This window comes from Chiloscyllium punctatum, chromosome 20 (assembly GCF_047496795.1).
Source record: "Chiloscyllium punctatum isolate Juve2018m chromosome 20, sChiPun1.3, whole genome shotgun sequence".
Classification (NCBI taxonomy): Eukaryota; Metazoa; Chordata; class Chondrichthyes; order Orectolobiformes; family Hemiscylliidae; genus Chiloscyllium; species Chiloscyllium punctatum.
In genome coordinates, this window is record NC_092758.1 from 74,480,996 (window position 1) to 74,502,086 (window position 21,091).

The 21,091-nt window shown below is 43.3% G+C and overlaps 1 protein-coding gene across 1 annotated transcript in view; it reads left to right on the forward strand.

Moving 5' to 3' along the window:
* The window catches only part of lcp2a (lymphocyte cytosolic protein 2a), a 154,328-nt gene extending 134,172 nt beyond the window's left edge, over positions 1-20,156 (forward strand). Inside the window, exons 17-21 of the mRNA XM_072591074.1 lie at positions 9,459-9,499; positions 12,274-12,374; positions 13,969-14,043; positions 17,606-17,761; positions 18,511-20,156. Of these exons, the coding sequence (XP_072447175.1) occupies positions 9,459-9,499; positions 12,274-12,374; positions 13,969-14,043; positions 17,606-17,761; positions 18,511-18,636 (499 nt within the window). The 3' untranslated portion in view covers positions 18,637-20,156. The remainder of the gene's footprint in view (positions 1-9,458; positions 9,500-12,273; positions 12,375-13,968; positions 14,044-17,605; positions 17,762-18,510) is intronic.
* The last annotated feature ends 935 nt before the right edge of the window (positions 20,157-21,091 follow it).

Genomic DNA, 21,091 nt, shown 5'->3' on the forward strand with positions numbered 1-21,091 from the left:
CATTGCTGTCACAGAGAGAGGGACAGAATTGGCAGCTCAATATTTCAGGATAAAGTATCTTCAGGCGAGATAGGGATGGAGGCAAAAGAGGAGGATAACTGCAATATTGATCAAGGAATCTGTTTCTGCAGTAAGGAGGGAACATCTTAGAAGGCTCCTCAAGTGAAGCTGTATGGGCAAAATGTAAGTACCAATAAGGTACAATAACATTGCTGGGATTGTACAATAGGCCCCCAAACAGCATGAGAGAAATAGAAGAGCAGACATGGAGGCAAATGTTTTTTAATAGGGTAATGATAGTAAGGAATTCCCCAACATTAATCATAGAAAGGTTAAGAGGGAGTAGAATTCCTAAATGCATTCAGGAGAGCTATTTAGGCAGGTATATAGAAAGCCCTACAAAAGAGATTGTGGTTCTGGACTTAACAAAGCTGGACAAGTGGTTGAAGTATCAATGGGGGAGCACTTGCAAACAACCGTCATAACTCCATTAGATTCAAGATTGTTATGGGCAAAACAAGTATGGGTCTGAAATCAAAGTTCTCAACTGGGTGAAGGCTGACTTTATAAGAATAGATATGATTTGGTCACAGTAGACTAGTTGCAGATATCTTCAAATAAATCTGACTCAGAACAGCCAGATAGTTCAAGAAGAAAATGTGGACAGTACAGGGCCAACATATTCCTATAAAGATATAGGGTGGGACTATCAAATCCTGTGAACCATAGATATCAAGGGTTATTGGATGAAGAGAAAACAGGAGACTCGTCGCAAATACTGAAAGCTCAAAACAGCAGAAGCCTTCAGAGTAGAGAATGTGCATGAGGGAACTTAAAAAGGAAATTAGGAGAGCTTAAAGGGGATAAAAAAGACAATGGCAGGTAAAATAAAGGAAAATCCGAAGTTGTTTTACCCTTATTTTATGTGTAAAAGGGTAACAAGGAATATATTAAGCCCCATTAAGGACCACAATGGTAACCTGTGTATTGAGCCAGTGGATGTAGGTAGAGTTCTAAATGAATACTTTGTGTCAGTGTTCAGTTGTAAGAGTTACAATACAGGTGTAAAAATCAGGGAGAAAGAAATTAGCATAGACAGAGAGGAGGTTCTGAGTGGTCTAGCAGTCTGGTAATAGATAAGTCTCAAGGTTGAATGAAATGTATCCCAGGTTGTTGAGTGAGGCAAGGGAGGAAATAGCAGGAGTGCTTGTAAAAATGTTCAATTCCTCTGTGGCCAAAAGAGAGATGCCAGAAGACTGGAAGACAGTCAGTGTGGTTCCATTATACAAAAAGGGAAACGGGAACTCCAAAACCAGGAAACAACAGGCCAATTAGTCTAACCTTGGTGGTGGGGGAACTATTAGAAGCAATCCTGAGGGACAGAATTAATCTGTGTTTGGAGAGGTAGGGACTAAACAAGAACTATCAGTGTGATTTTAGTAATGGGAGGTCATGTCTGACCAACGTGATTGAATTTTTGTTTTAAAGAGATGACCAGGTGTATAGATGAGGGCAGTGCTTTTGATGTGGCCCACTTTGTCTTTGTGTCATCTGCATACTTGGCAACAATACCCTCAGTTCCTTCATCCAGATTATGAATATAGAACATGAATAATTGTGGTCCCAATATAGATCCCTCTAGAACCCCAATAGTCAACAACTTCAATCCTGAAATAGATCCCTTTATCCCTATTCTCTACCTTCTGCCAACCAGCCAATCCTCTACCCATGGTAGTACCTTGCCACAAACACCATAGACTTTTATCTGTGCAGCACCTTGTCAAAAGGCCTTCTGGAAATCCAAATAGATCACTCCCACTGGCTGTCCTTGATTTAACTTGTCCATTACTTCCTCGAAGAATCCTAACAGGTTTGTTGGAGATGACCTCCCCTTGGTGAAACTGTGCTTACCATGCTCTTCCAAGGACTCCACTGGAGTGTTACATTAGCCATTTTCCTCTCCTATGGAATCCTCCCTGGCTCCAGTGATTCCTATCTCCTTCAGAACTCTGGAGTGCCATCCATCCAAGTGATTTATCCACCTTCTGACCTTTCAGCTTCCCCAGAACCTTCTCCTTTGTAATGGCCACTATTCTTACCTCTGCCTCTCATGCAGTTCTGGTATGGTACTGCTGTCTTCAGCCATGAAGACTGACGCAAAGTACCTATTCAGTTTCTCCATTGCTCCTTTGTTGCCCACTTCTCGATTCTCATTTTCCAGCAGTCAAATGTCCAACTTGCTTCCCTCTTACCTTTATATGTCATCTTTTATATTAACTAGTTTACCCCCATTTTTCATGTTCAGCCCTGTTATTGCCTTCTTAGTTGTTGTTTGCTGGTTTTTAGAGGTTTCCCACCAATCTTCACCACATTGTATGCTTGTTTTTTCCCTTCTGCTGACTTCCCTTGTCAGCTATGGTTGCCTCATTTTACCCTTAATATGTTTTTGACATTTTTGCTGTGCCTCCCAAATTACCCCCAGAAACATCTGCCATTGCTGCTCCAGGATCTTTCCTGCTAGGCTTCCTTTCCAATCATACCTGCCCAGTTCTTATCTCATGTCTTTATAGCTACCTTTACTCAATTGTAATGCCATTACATTTGATTCAAACTCATCCCTCTCAAATTGCAGTTTGAATTCTATCATATTATAGTGACTGACCCCTAAGCTCCCTTTATCAAGTCTGCCTCATTACACATCACCAAATCCAGAACTGCCTGATTCCACCTGGGCTGTACCACAACTGTTCCTAAAATCCATTGCCCAGACATTCCACAAATTTCTTTTCTTGGGATTCACAACCAACCTGATTTTTCCCAGTCCACATGCATATTGAAGTCCCCATGGTTATTATAATAATGCTTTTCTTACATTCCTTTTCTACCTCCTGATTTATCTTCTGCCCCACGTCTCCACTACTGTTAGGGGGCTGATACATAATTCCCATCAGGGACGTTTCTCCTTTGCGGTTCCTCAACTCTACCACATAGATTCTACACCTTCAGACTCTATATCATTCTTGCTTTTGATTTAGTTTAATTTCTTATGAACAAGACAAACCCATCCCTGCTGCCCAACTGCCTGTCCTCCTGATAGGCTGCATATCCTTGGATATTTAATTCCCAGTCCTGATGTCCTTGCAGCCACATGTCGCTGATGCCCACAACATCATACTCACCAATTACGAACTCATTTACCTTGTTTTCTATGCTTCACGCATTGAAATATTACATCCTTAGTCCTGTGTTGATCTCCCATCCCTTCTTACAGTCGACCCTTATCTGCTGTGCCTGAAGTTAGATTCATGACCCTTTCTGTACTGTCTGTCCTATTAATTGTTCTGGTAACTTGAATAACCTTCTCCTGAGCCCTGTTCCCTTTAACTTTTTCTGTAATTTTCCATGCAACTGAACCCAGCCCTGCCACTGGCTGGTCAGATTGGATGACTTAGTGATAATGGAATTTAATCCAGATAAATTTGAGGTGATGCACTTGGATAGTATAAACAAGGCAAGGGAATACGTGATGAATGGTAAAGTCATAGAGGTCTACAGCATGGAAACATGCCCTTTGGCCCAACTTGCCTATGCCGCCCAGTTTTTACAATTTAAACTAGTTCCATTTGGTTCATATCCCTCCATACCTATCCCATCCCTGTACCTGTCTAAATGTTTCTTAAATGACAAAATTATACTCACTTCCACCACTAACCTCTAGCAGCCTGTTCCAGACATTCATCGCCCTCTATGTGACAAAATTGTTCCTCCAGACCTTTTTCTACCCTCTCACCTTAAACCTATGCCCTCTAGTTTTAGACTCCCCTATCATGGAGAAAGCTGTCAGCTCTTTGCCTTATCTATGCCTCTCCTGATTTTACAGACATCTATAAGGTCGGCCTTCAGTCTCCTACGCTCCCAGAAATAAAGTCCCAGTCTACCCAACCTCTCCTTATGACTCAAACCATCTGACCCAGGTAGCAGCCTAGTAAATTTTTTCTGCACACTTTCTAGTTTAATAATATCCATTCATTACTAGGGCGACCAGAACTTCACATGGTAGTCCAAATGTGGCCTCACCAATGTCTTGTACAGCTGCAACAAGACATTCCCAACTCCTAAACTCAATGTTCTGACAGATGAGAGCAAGCATGCTGAAGCCTTCTTCACTATCCTGTCTATTTGCGAATCAATTTTCAAAGAGGTATGAACCTGTAACCCGAGGTTTCTTTATAACACTTCCCAGGGCCCAACTATTAACTGTGTAAGTCCTGCCCTGGTCTGCCTTACCAAAATGCATTATCTAAATTAAACTCCATCTGCCATTCCTCAGCCTAATGGTCCAGTTGATCAAGATCTCACTGCATTCCTCGATAACTTTCTTCACTTTCCACTATATCACTAATCCTGATGTCATCCGCAAACTTATTAATCACACCTGCTAAACTTTTATCCAAATGATTTATATAAATGACAAATAATAATGAACCCAGCACTAATCCTTGTAGCACACCACTGGTCACAGGCTCCCAGACTGAAAAACAACCCTCTACCACCACCCTCTGCCTTCTACCATCAAGCCAATTTTGTATCCGATTGGCTAGCTTTCCCTGGATCTAGTGAGATTTAACCTTACTCAACAACATATATGTGGCACCTTGTTAAAGGTCTTGCTAAAATCCATGGAGATAACATCTACTGTATTGTATCCTCCTTAACTCATGACACTAACAGAAGCCTGGGAAGCACCGAGGATCAAAGGGACCTTAGCATGCATGCATGTACACTTGTTCCTTATGGTATAAGGACAGGTGGATAACATAGCTGAGAAGGGATATGTTATGCTGGCTGGAACTATATAAAACATCAGTTAAGCCACAGTTAAAGTATTGCGTGAAGTTCTGGAATGCATAACAAAGGAGGAATGTGATAGCACTGGAGAGGGTGTAGAGGAAATTTATCAGGATATTGCCTGGGCTGGAGAGTTTCAGTTATGAAGAGAGATTGGACAGACTGCAATTGGTTTTCTTTGGAACAGAAGAGATTGAGAGGGGGCATGATGAGGTGCTTAAAATTGTGAGAGGCACAGTGAGAAAACTGCACAGACACTGGTATCCTGTCACCAAGTCCCCCTTTATTTACTTGTCCATCCACACTGGCTGTGGCTGACCAGCTCAGAGGAGATTCTAAATCCTCTGTTAATTTTTGTCAGCCAGGATTTCCTGATTGACCCAGGTTAACAATCCTAATCAAGGACCTCATAGTCAGCAAATCCACCTGGTTCCAATCATGACGTCACTTCCTCCCCAAGTCTGGAGATGAAGGCCTGGTCTTGTAGCCTTTCCTGCCAGACTTCACCCCAGGTCCAATTCCTGTGACTTGGACTGAAACACGGACGGTGTTTACCAGATCGGAGTCCATCACTTGCGTCCAGACCATCTTTTTTTTATTATTAGATTAGATTACTTTACAGTGTGGAAACAGGCCCTACGGCCCAACAAGTCCACACTGACCCGCCGAAGCGCAACCCATCCATACCCCTACATTTACCCCTTACCTAACACTACGGGCAATTTAGCATGGCCAATTCACCTAACCTGCACATCTTTGGACTGTGGGAGGAAACCGGAGCACCCAAAGGAAACCCACGCAGACACGGGGAGAACATGCAAACTCCACACAGTCAGTCGCCTGAGTCGGGAATTGAACCCAGTTCTCTGGCGCTGTGAGGCAGCAGTGCTAACCACTGTGCCACCGTGCCACCCACATCTCAGTAGGGTTTCTTCCTCTTCTTCCAACGGTAACAATATCAAGGCTACATCCATCTCCAACTCTGAGGTTTCCTCGACATGAGACAGAGAGAGAAAACCTATGGTTTCTGACAGCCCTTCTGGCTGCTCTGAGGGGCCAGGTATGTTTTTTTTGCTGTACCGTTTGAAAGGTAACAGCTTTCAGGTGATCCATATGTTTGTTCAGGGCTGCATCACCTACCGGAAATTTTTAAGTACCTGACGACATGTCAACCTCACATTGTACACATACAGGGCCATTCCCATGATTCTAGCACCAAACTTCATCCCCTGAATTAAACTGCCTCTCTTGCTTAGAGGAGCCACGTGGTCAGCATTGGTGTTCCTTGCTGTTGTTTCATCCACCCCCACCTTCGTAAAGGACAACTTCACCCTCTCCAACTTTGCATACAAATCCTCTGTGCAAGGAATCGGGTATCTATCCAGCTGCAAAAAGTGGTTTACCATTTGCTTAAAATCCCCACAAAAGTGAACTGAGCCATCAGGCTTCACAATGGGTATGACCGGAGCTGCCCATTCCACAAACTGCACTAGTTTGATGATACCTTCGCTCTCCAGCCTCCTAATATCCACAAGGCAAATGGCACCATATGGGCCTTGCAAAATTGTGGAATTGCTTCCTGGTCAACATTGTCAACTTAAAATCCCAAGCCCCTCCTGAAAAGCTCCTGGGTATTTCACTAGGACTTCACTGAGGCAGCCATTTTCCAATTTAAAAATGTTGAGCCAATCTTTCTCAACCATTTCCGCCCCAAAAGCTTGGCCCTGAGCCTCACTCTACCATCAGCGGTCACAGCACCAACTGCTTCTCATAGGAGACCAAAGCTGAAGTCGTACTTTTAATTTGCAACAGTTCCCCAGTGTGTTTTCTCAGTCTGGCAGAGGTCTTGCGCAAACGTAAAGGTTGGAGGCCCCAGCAAATCTTGTTAAAGACAGATTCTGCAACCACGGATACAGCTGCATCACTATCAATCTTTGTGAGAACTGGGTGACCATTTAATCAAACATCAATTTTAATTGGTTCTCATTTGAATGTTGCTAAGCAATTTAATTGTTCCAACCCTCACGTAGGGGGACTTTCCAGGTTGTGAACTCTCCTAGGTACTGGTCTATGAGTTTTCTTACTCACGTCAGGCCTTCCAGGGCTCCTTTGCTGTCTCAAATCCACGTTCGGGCAGCAACTACAATGGCTTGCCATCTCAGATCCTGAAGAACCTTTTAGCCACTTGGCCAAGTTTAGCTTTTTTGTGGAGTTCTGCCCACTCTTGTCACTGTTTCTGGCAATTAGCACTGCTGTGGGTTGGCAGAGGGTCCATCTGCTCAGGATTTACTCTGTGTGAGGCTCTGTGATTGCCTACACTCAAGTGGGGGTGTTCCTCAAGCTCAGTCAGACAGGTGAGAGTGTTCACTTCCATTGGGATGCCCTGTAGGCTCCATTTGCCGCCTTTTCTAATAACAAAGCCAGTTCTAGTGCTTGTTTGAAATCTAGCTGGGCTTCAGCTAGTAGGCACTTCCGAATGGTCACATCACTAACCCCACATACCAAAACAGTCTCTCAGCATCTCATTCAGGGTTAATCCAAACTCACACGCCTCATCCTTTTATAACATGTTCAACAAAAATTATCTAAGAAAATGAAAACAATCAATTATTTTTCTCATACTGTTTATATATTTTGACCTGGCTAGCTTTAAATTATGTCCATACATCATACATTTCTGGAATCTCCAAGGCATATCTTGATTTTGAACAATAGCTGAAATGGACAACCACAAGCCAAACATCTCTACGGAAAGAATCTAGAAAGGTTTCTTATAGGAACCCTCATAAGCCAAACAGCTAAATCACATGGTAGTACAACGCTATCAAAATCAACATAGGCTCCCCACTTTTGACTACTCTGAGGAACTCCAAAGTAGAATTCCTGGAGCTGAAATGAGTATCTGCCAACAACCATAACCATCTTCCTGCAGGACAGGGAGAATCCAACTAGGAGAGAATTTTTGCCGTGATTCTCATTGATTTGTTTTGCGAGAGTTCCTCGACACCAGATTGGGCCAATTGCAGCCTTGATACGAAGAGCTGTCACTCTCACCTCACTTCTGGAACCCTTTCTTTCCAACTTTGAACCAAGGCTGTAATGAGGTCAGGAGCAGAGGAGCCCTGGTGGAACCCAAACCGGGGGCATCACTGAGCAGGGTATTGCTGGGCTGCTTGATAATGCTATTGATGACACTTTCCATCACTTTACTGATGATTGACAATAAACTGATAGGGCAGTAATTGGCTGCTTTCTTTGTGTACAGCCCATACCTGGGCAATTTCCTACACTGTCAGATAGATGCCAGTTTTTTAGCTGTATTGGAGCATGTGTGGCTAGTCCTGGAGCATAAGATTGTAGGACTAATAAGGATGTTGCCAGGGTCCATTACTTTTGCAGTCATCAACAAATCTGACCTTATGATGTCTTCAGCCATTGTTTGATATCCTGTGAAATATATAGCTGAAAACAGTCAGCTGTGTTTTTTTTATATATAGAATTCCTACAGTGTGAAAACAGGCCCTTTAGCCAAACGAGTCTACACTGACCCTCTGAAGAGTTACCCATCCAGACCCATTCCCCTATATTTTCGGCTGACTAATGCACCTAACCTAGGCATCCCTAAACACTATGGGCAACTTAGCATAGCCAGTTCACCTAATCTGTACACCTTTGGATTGTGGGAGGAAACCAGTGTGCCCAGAGGAAACCCACGCAGATATAGGGAGAATGTGCAAATTCCACACAGACAGTCACCTGAGGCTGGAATCGAACCTGGGTACCTGGCACTGTGAGACAGCAGTGCTAACCACTGAGCCACCGTGCCACTCTATAACGTGTGTTAGGGACTTCTGGAGGAGGCCAAGAAGGGCCTTCCTCTCGGCATTTCTGGCTGAAGATTGTTATAAATGCTTCAGCCTTATCTTTCGTACTGATGTCCTGGGCTCTTCCATCATTGAGGATAGGGATATTTGTGGAGTTCCGTCTCCAGTGAGTGTTTTAATTATCCAGCATTATACATATTAGGCTGTGGCAGGCAGCATTCCTTCTAATTTTCTGTCCAGCTGCACAGGCCTCTGAAGTCTGTGCTTGGCAATGACTTCTGGAACCAAAAATTAATTTTTCTTTTATTCGTTCCCAAGATGCCAGTGCTGCTGGCTATTTATTGCCCACTTCTAATTTCCGGTGAACAGTTAAGAGTCAACCACATTGCTGTGGGTCTGGAATCACATGTAGGCCAGACCAGGTGAGGATGGCAGATTGTTTCCCCAAAAAAGCATTAGTGAACCATCTAGGTTTTGCTGACAATGGTTTTACGGTCATCATTAGATTCCTAATTCCAGGCTTTTATTGAATTTAAACTCCACCATCTGCCATGCCGGATTCAAACCCAGTTCCCAGAACATTACCTCTGCCGCTGGACTAGTTGTCTAGTAATAATACCATAAGGACATTGCCTCCCCGTCATCACTTGCTGACTAGCACAGTTAAGCTAATAATTTTTTAAGAATCATTTTCTCTTTTCAGCGTTATTGTGTCCAGTCGTCAATTTGTTTGTTGCTGTCTAATTAACATTCTGTTTTATTTTTCTTTCTCCATTTTATGACCAGTCTTTCACCAAGTGGCTCGCTGCCACCACGTTTTCAACAAGGTACAGAAATGTTTGTCAGCTTCTCTTTCATTTTTTTTGCTTAAAATCCTCATTGTCTTGTCAAGAAGTTGATTCCTAGTTTAATCAGTGCAGTACTGAAGGAGGGCTGCACAAAAATTGATTCATAAAATTTTGAGATTGTGAAGCACTGTACGAATGAAAACTCTTATAAATTTTACGAATGCTAGGATTTAAAGGGGATTTTGATTGAAATCGAATATTCAACAATGCTAACATCAATTTCAGATAAAGTTCATTCTCGTGTGTACTATTACTGGATCAACATTTGAGGAAATAATTTAGCATCAAGTGTTTTATAGAATATCTTTAGCAAATATTTTATGAGGGGACTATTCTTGGGGATTTAGTCATTGTAAAAACCTAGAATTAATTTAAAGCAGATCAAAACCACTCACTATGAACAAGCCTCTTCTGTTTTAATTATCACAGGATAGAATCATAGAAGTTGGTGGCACGGTGGTACAGTGGTTAGCACTGCTGCCTCACAGTACCAGAGACCCAAGTTCAATTCCCGCCTTAGGCAACTGTCTGTGTGGAGTTTGCACATTCTCCTCGTGTCTGCGTGGGTTTCCTCCGGGTGCTCCGGTTTCCTCCCACAGTTCAAAGATGTGCAGGTTAGGTGAATTGGCCATGCTAACTTGCCCGTCGTGTCAGGTGAAGGGGTAAATGTAGGGGAATGGGTCTGGGTGGGTTGCTCTTCAGAGGGTTGGTGTGGGCTTGTTGGGCCAAAGGGCCTGCTTCCTCTCTGTAAGTAATCTAATCTAAAATCTCCACTGTTTGGAAGCAGGCAATTTGACCCATAGAAAATCTCCAACCTGGAAACAGGCCATTCAGCCCACCAGATCCAGATCCATAGATCCTCCGAAGTGCATCCCCAACCCCATTTCCGATGACTAATCCATCTAACCTGGACAAATGTGGACACTTGAACATGGCCATATCCCTCTAACCCGCACATTTATGGGACCAAACCAGAGCACCCAGAAGAAACCTACGCAGACACGGGGAAAATGTGCAAACTCTATGCAGACAGTCACCTGAGGCTGGAATCAAACCCAGGTCCCTGGCGCTGTGGGGCAGCAGTGTTAACCACTGAGCCGTCCTAAGTGATGTTGATCCTTCCCTTGATTAAGGCAAGGCAAAAGATTGGAGCCCACATACACAATTGGTTTAAAACAGAATGGCCACTCAAGTATAGACCTCAATTGATTTATCATTCCATTGACTCTAATCCAAGATGGAGGACGGGGAAAATTTCTGGCTGTAAGAGCTGCTCCTTGTTTTGAGGTATTTTAGGTGTTGGAGGTGATTTCCTCGAATTCCAGGAGCAGCAATTACTGTTGAGAGACAGAGAGAGAGGGAGAGAGAGGGAGAGAGAGCAAAAAAAGAAAGAACACTGAAATGCACAACTAATCTTGGAGGAACTGTTGGGCAAAGTTCACAGAATCAGATAAGTTAATTGTTGTTTTAAGTCTGTCCAAGAGAAAGGCTGCAGTAGTGAGTATAGTGGATTCTTTCTTGATTATATGTTTTTGGAGATAAGTCTCTTGATTAAACCTAAAATATAAGCCATAGCTCTTAATTTAACCTGGGGCAGTGTTTGTAGAGGAATAAGACGGTGTTATTTTCTGGGTCTGTAGATTGTGAAGGAGCAAAAATGGCCTTTACAGTGATATGTACTACTTGTCAGATGTGGGAGTTTAAAGAGAGTTTAAGGGTTATTGCGGATTGTATCTGCCGTAAATGCTGTTGGATGAGAATCTTATCCGATCGAGTGGATCAGTTGGAGAGACAGATAGAAGTGATGAGGAATTTGCAACAGCAACATTATGTGATGGATGGCAGTTATAGGAAGGGGGGGAAAGTCTCAGATACAGTCACATAGATGGGTTAACTCCAGGAAGGGTGAGAGAGGTTGGCACCTAGGGCAGGAGTCTTTTGTGGATATACCCATTCTAAACAGTTGTGCTGTTTTGGAAAATGTAGGGGGTGATGGATTCTCAGGGGAACGTAGCACAAACAGCCAAGTTTCTGGTGTTGAGACTGGCTGTAATGCAACGAAGGGTTCAAAGAGATCAATTGTGTTAGGGCATTCTGTAGTTCGAGGTACAGACAGACAGACGCTTCTGTGGCCAGCAGAGAAAAAGCAGAATGGTGTGTTGTTTCCCTGGTGCCCAGATCAAGGATGTCTCAGAGAGAGTGCAGAATGTTCTCAAGGGGGAGAGGGGCCAGCAGGAGGTCATTGTCCACATTGGAACCAATGACATAGGAAGGGAAAAGGTTGAGACTCTGAAGGGAGATTACAGAGAGTTAGGCAGAAATTTACAAAGGAGGTCCTCAAGGGTAGTAATATCTGGATTACTCCCAGTGCTACGAGCTAATGAGAGCAGGAATAGGAGGATAGAGCAGATGAATGCATGCAGATGAATGCAGATGAAGGTGGGGTGATCATTTTTTGACAGCAAGTTCTTACAATCTGGAATGCATTATCTAAGAGGGTGGTGGGACTTAAAAATGAAAATTAGAAGCGTGAAAAGGAAAAAAAAAATGTCATGGGATAAAAACAGATGCAGCTATTGGAAAACATCATCAGAGAAACAGAACAGGATCTATGAGCTGAATGGTCTCCTTCTATGTCATATGATCCTATGAAAAACATATCTGAGCAGTTGTTGTGGTTTGTATCAGTTCGACAGTTGTTCTGTGATGACACCACCACAATGTGATCAACTGACTTTGTTTTGTGTCCACAGAAACCAACCAATCTTTCTCAAGAGGTCCAAGTGACCCCAGACCACCTTTGCCTTTACCGGTCAATAAAGGACGGCCAATTCCACCAGCACCACAGGAACAGGTAGGGAAACAGTACACTATATTGATGATCATTCTCTTATATTTTTACATTTATTGCGTTCACTGTTCACTCCAAATAGCAGCAGCACCAACCGTCTATCACCTGTTCCCAGCAGCTGGGTCACCCAAAAGATAATGGCCCAGATCTTACGGTAGTCAGAGAGTCAGAGACAAGATGCACATCAGGACCCTAGCAAGGCTGATGTACTTATGTGAAGGAATTGCCTGGGAAATGTAAACCTCTGATAAACAATTACCATGCATCTGGAACCCTCTGAAAAGATCCCAGCTGCTCCTCTCAATCTGAGTACAAGACTTTGGAGGGTTCTGATTGACATACCCAGATTAGATTAGATTAGATTACTTATAGTGTGGAAACAGGCCCTTCGGCCCAACAAGCCCACACTGACCCACCGAAGCACAACCCACCCATTCCCCAACATTTACCCCTTTTTACCTAACACTATGGGCAATTTAGCATGACCAATTCACCTAACCTGCACATCTTTGGACTGTGGGAAGAAACCGGAGCACCCGGAGGAAACCCACGCAGACACAGGGAGAATGTGCAAACTCCACACATTCAGTCGCCTGAGTCGGGAATTGAACCCAGGTCTCTGGCGCTGTGAGGTAGCAGTGCTGACCACTGTGCCACCATGCCGCCCGTAGTTACCCATGAAATATAAGGGAAATTAACACTATTTCTAACTCCTGGGTGACCATTCTAATTACATAGCTTGATATCCACATAAACATGCACCCCTGGCAACTCCACTCAGTTGTAACCCCACTACCAGACCTCCATCTCCTCCACAGACCTGACCCTGCTCAACCTCGGAGACCCCATTATCTTCTTGCTACCTCATTCCCTTTCCCACCTTTCACCACACTCCCTCATTTACCACCCTATTCACTTGCCATCTTACCTCCTCACCCATGCGGGACTTTATCCCTTCATCCCCTCACTCAACCATCACTCTCATCAACCTGGACTGTATCTTTTCCCTCCACTGGCCATCATTACTTCCCACCCACCAGTTTGATCCTCATGCACCCATCACTCTGTCCCCTCCTTCACCCATTTGCCACCCTACAAACCCCACTCTGTATCCTGGTGCAGTGAAAGGTGCTGTTAAAATGTAACTTCTTCCTTGTTTTCTCTTTTCACAGTCTCCTGATAAACACAACCTGGCAGGGGAGGGTCTCACCAATGGCTTTGACTGGGAGATTTGATCAGTGTTTTGCAAATGCCTTGTTTACCAGTTTATTGCTACCAAAGCCCTGTGAGTGGGCAGTACTAGCAATAGCTTCATCAGCAGTAGAGGAGGGAGTGACATTGCTTTCTGCTTATTTGTAAATGTCGGTAATTGCTGCTCCTTTAATATACAGGGCTCATTTACATTTGGATCCACACACAACATGCCAAAACACCATCCTGGGTGTACACCATCAATCTGAAGCAAATAAATTCAGGGAAATGGACCAGCAGACCACTTTACTGTTGCAATTCTGTTGTTGTGTCTTGAGTCTGTCTGTCTGACTATTTTTATAAACTCTCAGTTCCACAGTTTCTCAGATTGATTCTTGTGTTTCAGAGTTTGTCCAGGGAATGGTATGTGAGTGATATTGGTCGAACAGAAGCTGAAGCAGCTCTTCGAAGCAATAATAAGGTAATGAGAGCTCCTGTTCCTTTAAGAAACATGAACATCAGCCTTAGCCATTGTAATTTATAAAATATGAGTCTTAACAAAAATCCTACCAGTTCCCTTCCAAACCACTCACCATTCTGACTTAGAAATACAGAGGAACCTTGATTATCCAGACAACATGGGCGGGGAGTATTTTGTTCGGATAATCGAACATTCGGATAATCGAATGCCGGATAATTGAGGTTCCTCTATATATTGCTGTCCTTCAGTGTCACCGGGTCAAAATCCTGGACTCACCTCTCTCACAGCATTGTGGCTTCAAATCTGGGATTCCGGGCATTACCTGGGTGTCTAGATTAATGGTCTAGTGATATACCATTAGGCCATCGCTTCCCCTTTAATAGACAATTGTGCACTTCATCAGTTGCTGGCACTCCAGAGCTGTCCGACATGGTTAGAGTAATTTTCCAAGGTCAAGGCAGATAAAGGGAAATTTGTGCACTGCTTTGTAGACAGAGACCTGGGGACCATGGTGGTCAGTGTGGTGCAGAGGATGGACATCCTCCTTCCCCAGGATCAACAAAGAAGGCCACAATACTCATTCCTGATAGCCGGTGTGCGAGATAAGTGGCTATCCAGCCCCATCTACGGCACTTTTTATTTCCCTTCCCAGGAACAAAGACACGGAGGAGTCTGTCCAAAACTTTTTCATTCAACTTTGCAAAGTCGGGTGCTGTTCCCAAAGGTACACACACACAAGCATAGTAATCTCCACGCATTATATACGTGTATATGTGGGCTGGGTCTACTACTGCTGCCTTGACCAACGAGTGCTAGGATTCCCCACTGTTTTCCTTATTTGGGTTCTGGTGCCTGCGATTATTTTGTTATTCACTTGGCCAATCAGTGTTTGAGCTTCCCGTTCTTCCCTTATATGGATGATGTTGTACAACTGTGGTTAAGGGCGGCCTCTCAACTATCGAGGAAAGCTGTTACAACTGTTTCATTCATATAAATGTGGGGGAGGTCCGGCAACAGTTTCGAGTGTCTGCTTGTGTTTACTATGAGGTAGAAAAGACTAAAAGGCAGCTAACCGTCTACCCCCTACATGCTTGTGTTTACTATGAGGTAGAAAAGACTAAAAGGCAGCTAACTGTTTAAAAATTACACTACCCCCTACACCGGGTTTGAGGATGTCACCCAGGTCTGTGTGATCTCAATCATCCAGAGGAACACCAGCAATGTAGAAAGAAGGTTCATTACCTTCTCTGCTCCACTGGGATAAATGCCTTCATCATCTCCTTGCTCCCTCACACTCACTGTGAGTTTACTACTGCACCCATCTCATGCCAAGGTGAGAGTTTCAATTCACTCTGCTCACACTACTCCAACAACATCTCCTGACACTTCCCACCCTCCGCCTCCCACACTGCTAAACCTGCATGGCATCTGTGTTACATCCAACACCTAATCACCTTCCTGCCACCTACAGCAGCACTAACAGTTGTGCCACCCACTTTCATTACACTCAATCCCTCCCTCTCTCTCATTCCAGGAGTAAAACAGCCCACAACAAGGGTAGAAAGAGCCATTCAGGTTGATGAGGAAGGGTCCTGACCTTAACCTACTATGCTGGGACCCAATGACTGAAGGGTGCCTCCCTAGTCTTGACTGAGGACTATTCCCCTCAGACTTTGACACATGGCTGTTTGGTTGAAGCATGTTAAAATTTGCTGCTTATTTACTTAGCGAAACTTAGTGGTGTAGTTACAACATTGATATAGCAAGGTGTCCACACAGCAATGTGTCCAATGCTGACTGACCACTGCTATAACAAGTTGCACAAATCTTTTTCTGTACTAAAAGGCAAGGCAAGATGGAGGTGCTATGAGCATCCAAACAGGCTCACAGTGAGTGAGCACTCAGACAGCAGCACTGAGATGCAGCCCGATCCAGTTTATGAGTTCAGTGCCTGCTTCTGCACTCATTAGAACAATAGGTGTCAATGCATTCCAAAATGCAGCACTGAAAGACAGAACTACATTCTAAGTGCCGGAGGGTGCATAGAGACTTGTATGTAATCGATTGCCAACATATGTGGATTGGGGCGTGCATATGTTTATTGCCCCCTGAGATGGTGGTGCCAAGTGTCCAAGATAGAAGTCTAGAGGAGCAAGTGGTGAGCTGGAGTTGCAGGTACCCACTCAGACTTTCATTTCAGGAATTCTTGGCATCTAGTTTCTGTCCAGTGGGTGGGAGAATGGGACTGTGCATATCAATAAGGTGAGTTTATGCAACAATGAGGGTGATGACGAGCGATCATCTATGTTAAAAGGACTTTTGTTGCTCATGAGAGAGAATCTCATCTCAACACCCAGGAGTTGGTTGGAAAATACAATATTTTGGTTGAGGAGGGCCTCACTTCGCATCTCACTCAATGTTCCCAAATTCCTCACTATAGCCCACATGTGGTCACAGTCTCAGGGCACAGACCATTTAGGACTGGGATGTGGAAACATTTCTTCATTTAGAGGGTTGTAAACTTGTGGAATTCTCTACTATGGAAGGTTCTGGAGATCAAAACACTGAATATATTCAAGAAAGAGGTAGATAAGTCTTTAGATTCTAAAAGCATCAAGGGGTGTGGGGAAAAAATGGGAATATGGCATTGAGAACAGCTGTGTTCATATTGAATGCAGATTGCCCTGAGGGGCTGAATAGTTTTTATATTCTATGTTTCACACAGATTAGAGTCCAATAAAAGATAAAAGTTACAAGATATACAGATCAGTCCTGGATTGTTTGTGCTGAGTAGATAATGGATTATTGATAGTTGAGCAGTCATTTTCAAGATTATTGGCTTTACAGGTTAAGACCAGCAGACATAGGAACAGAAGTTCATAACTCACCTTGTTCAAATTCAGAACCGTACTTCTGAAGAAGAGACACATCAGACTTACAACCTGAACTCTTTCTCTCTGCACAGTTGCTGCCAAATCTGCTGAGTTTCTGCAGAATTCTGCATTTGTTTCAGATTTTGCCTTTCATAAGTTCAGCTGATTTGTTCATTAATCTCATTGCGAACTGTGGGACATTGCTCTGTGCAGATCGTTGCCCTTTTTCCTTAAATGGCAGTAGTGATTTAATTTCAAAAGAATTTCATTGGCTATGAAATGCGTTAGGACATTATAAGGTTGCGAATGATGTTATAAAAATGTAACTCACTCATTCCAGACTAACAGCATGGAAGATAGGATAATGAATACCTGATATCTTGTTTTTAAAATATTGAACACAGGTCATTTTGCTTTAGCACGCTTTTAGTTAATGCTAGTTCACTATAGCATGATTGATGAATTGAAGACACTGTTTCTAAAGCACAAACTTTGAAAGTGTGTATTGGTTATAATGCGATTCTGGCCCCATTCATTTAAATGGTGCTCCTAATATGCAATTTTCTTATAACATGGGATTGCACGAGAACAGAACTGCCATGTTATAGCAGAACCAACTGCATTCTTTTGCAGTTAATGCTTGCTCAATCTTGTGGTATTATACAGGTCACTCGTACTCTATTTTACAGGACGGTACTTTCTTAGTGAGAGACAGCTCACGTAGAAACAATGAGCAGCCCTACGTCCTGATGGTACTGTTTGGATACAAAGTATACAACATTCCAATCCGTTATCAGGAGACCACGGATGTATTCTTATTGGGAACAGGATTGAGAGGAAGGGAAGTAAGTTGAAAAGTTTCTTTTGTTCTCAGCATACTATTCAATAACCTGATTAATTTCAATGTCCATGACTACTAATATGAGTACACATATTTCTTCAAATATTTATCTGATTTCCAATTGAAAGCCCTGACTAAATCAACTTTGTCACCACACTAAGTACATTCGAATTCATAACTTCTCATTGTGTAAAACATTCTCCTCATCTCTCCAACTACAATTTGTTCCCCCAGTTACTGAAAATACATTGTTCATGGCAATGCCTCAGCCAATCAAAGTTGACAAGCCAACCAATCAGCACCCTTTGTCCATGTTGTCCAAACTATTGTGATTGTTTGAAATTTGGCATTCTTGCACACTGCCCTGATCAGTGTGAAAGCAAATCTGCAGCGTCATGTTTCTCTTCTCGGTATTTTAAAAGAGGTTATTTCTGGAAACTCCATCAAAAATGGTCTCAGTTTTGAATTTGTCGATTAAATCTTCTCCCTACCTTTCTCTGCTCCTAGGCAAACAACTGCAACTTTTCCTTTCTGGCAATATATCTGAAGTCCCTCATCCCCAGTACCATTTCCCCAGCTCTTCACATCCTTTCTAAAGTGTACCCAGAGAGGGAGACAGTAGTCCAAATGAGACCTAACGAGTGATTTATTAGGATTAAAGATTTAAAATGACTGCTCAAATCCAACTTAGTTCCTAAGTTTTTCCTTTTGCAATGCAGATGTGACAGTTAAACCTTTTGATTCTTTCCACAGAACTTCAGGTCGGTGACAGAGATTATTGAGTACCATTCACAGACACCACTTTTACTGATTGATGGTAAAGATCCTAGCGGAGTACACAGGAATCAGTGTGTGTTAACATATCCAGCTGGTCAATAAATACTGCAACTCGTTTTAGATGGACCTGAATTACAGGCAATTTAAAGTACAACCAGTAATGAACCTGCATAGTGATCCTTTATAGGGAAAGGGAAATCTGTATAGTCTTATGTGGGTCTTATGTGTATTATATTGTGGTCAAAATGTGACAAAGTCTATTTTACTGCTTTACCGACAGCTATCGATGATGGCATTCACCCCATTTTAGGATTAGATATTGGTCTCCAAACAAACTTGTCTGCTATCTGATTTCTCCTCCCAAACACATTGACCCTTCTCTCCCATTGAACACATTGGTCCCACTGAACACATTGGTCACCTCCCACCCCAAACACACTGCCTCCCTGCCCCAAACACTCTGACAACACCCCGAACACACTGCCCCCCACCGCCCCGAACACACTGCCCCCCACCGCCCCGAACACACTGCCCCCCACCGCCCTGAACACACTGCCCCCCACCGCCCCGAACACACTGACTCCCCCACCCCAAAAACACTGACCCACACCACCCCCTGGCGGAACACACTGTGCTCACTGAGCACACTGACTCCCCTAAAATGCGATAACTCTCGTAAACAGACTGTTTCCTCACTCCGAACACACCAACCCCTCCCCATCCTCCAAACATTCTGATCCCACCTCAAACCCTCTGAACAGTTCCAGTTGAGACATGGTGACCCCTCCTGAACATGCATTACCTCCCTCCCCTCCCCCGCTCCGCTCCCCCATTCCAAAAAATACTGAGCACCCCAGCCCCCCACATGACACACTGACCACTTCGGAACACATTGCCCCCTTGAACACGTTGGTCTCTTCCCCCACTCCCGAACATATTTCTCTCTGGAAAGCATGAACTGGGTTGGATGGTAGTGTTTGGGAGAGACACATCCGCTTCATGAGCAGTTAAACTACAGTGGGTAGGCTAAGACTATGTTTACGTGGCCGAATGCTTATCTTTTAACATTTGCCCTGACATTTTATTGTAAAAGGTGCAGCTCTTAGTTTTTATACATCAGGGGTCACAAGAATGTCACAATAAATAGAGCCACTCAGCATCTCAATATCAATCACAATAGCATTTCAGCACAACTAGTTTCATCTATTATGATGGATAGTAAAACACATTGCACTATAAAATTTATCTTAAGCAAATGCCTGCTCAGAGTGTTTTTTGATTAAGAAGACTAAATATGCCAGGAGAATATTGCTTCAAGTATCAGTGTCCAGAATGTCACAGGGCAAACCAAGAGTCAACTTGATGTCACTGGGGTTGGCCTGAAATACATATTACAAACAGACATTTGATGAAGCTTGTCACAATGGCTCACATTTCAATTCATCAAATAACAAACATGTTTTTCTTAAACATGCAAATACAATCATTTTTTCAATCTTTCTCCCTGGTATTTTAATAATTGCAGTTGTCTATTGCTCAGATCATTATACAAAGTTGGACTACCAGATCATTATTGTGTACAAAATAATTCTGAGAATTATAATAAACAGTAATTTACTGTATTTCCGCTGCCCTATGGATTTCCTCAGTATTGATATTCTATGAAACTTCAAAAGTAGGTCAATGATGTGAATTAGTTCTTGATCTTTAATGTCCCAAACTGACATGAAGGACTCTCCTTCTGAACCTCTCCCCTCATCTGTGGCATGATAACCTTCAGGTTAAACCACTACCAGTGATCTCTCTGAGAGAACAGCTCTATGGTCTGGTACGACAATTGCAACTTCAACTTTATAAAGTTATAGCATACCTATATTGTAATGTTCACGTAAAACATGGTGTAGTTTTGTTTCTTAGGCACCTTTCTTTCAAATTCATTGATGGGATGTGAGTGTTGTTGGCTGGGTCAGCATTTATTGCCAATCTCTAGTTGGCCTTGAAAAGGTGGAGGTGATTTACCTTCTTAAACAGCTGCAGTCTATGTACAATGCCAATCGTGAGGGTATTCTAGAATTCCGTTCCAGAGGGACTCCAGGAATGGGAATATATTTCCAAGTCTGGATGATGAGGGACCTGGAGGGAAGCTTGCAGCTGGCAGTGTTCCCATGCATCTATTCCCCTTGTCCTTTTAGATGGTAGGCATGTGGGTTTGGAAAGTGCTGTCTAAGGAGTCTGGGTGAATTTCTGTATGCATCTTGGAGATGGTACATATTGCTCCAATGGAGTGTCGATGGTAAATGGAGTGGATGAGGTACTAGTTGAATGGGCCACTGTGTCCTGCTTGGTGTCAAATTTCTTGAGTATTGTTGGAGCTGCACTCATCCAGGTATTCAATCACACTCCTAGCTCATGTCTTATAGATGGTGGTCAGACTTTGGGAGTCAGGAGGTGAGTTCCTCACTGTAGGATCTTTAGCTACTGACATACTGTTCTAGCCACAGTATTTATATGACTAGTCCAGTTCAGTTTCTGGTCAATGGTAATGCCCAGGATGTTG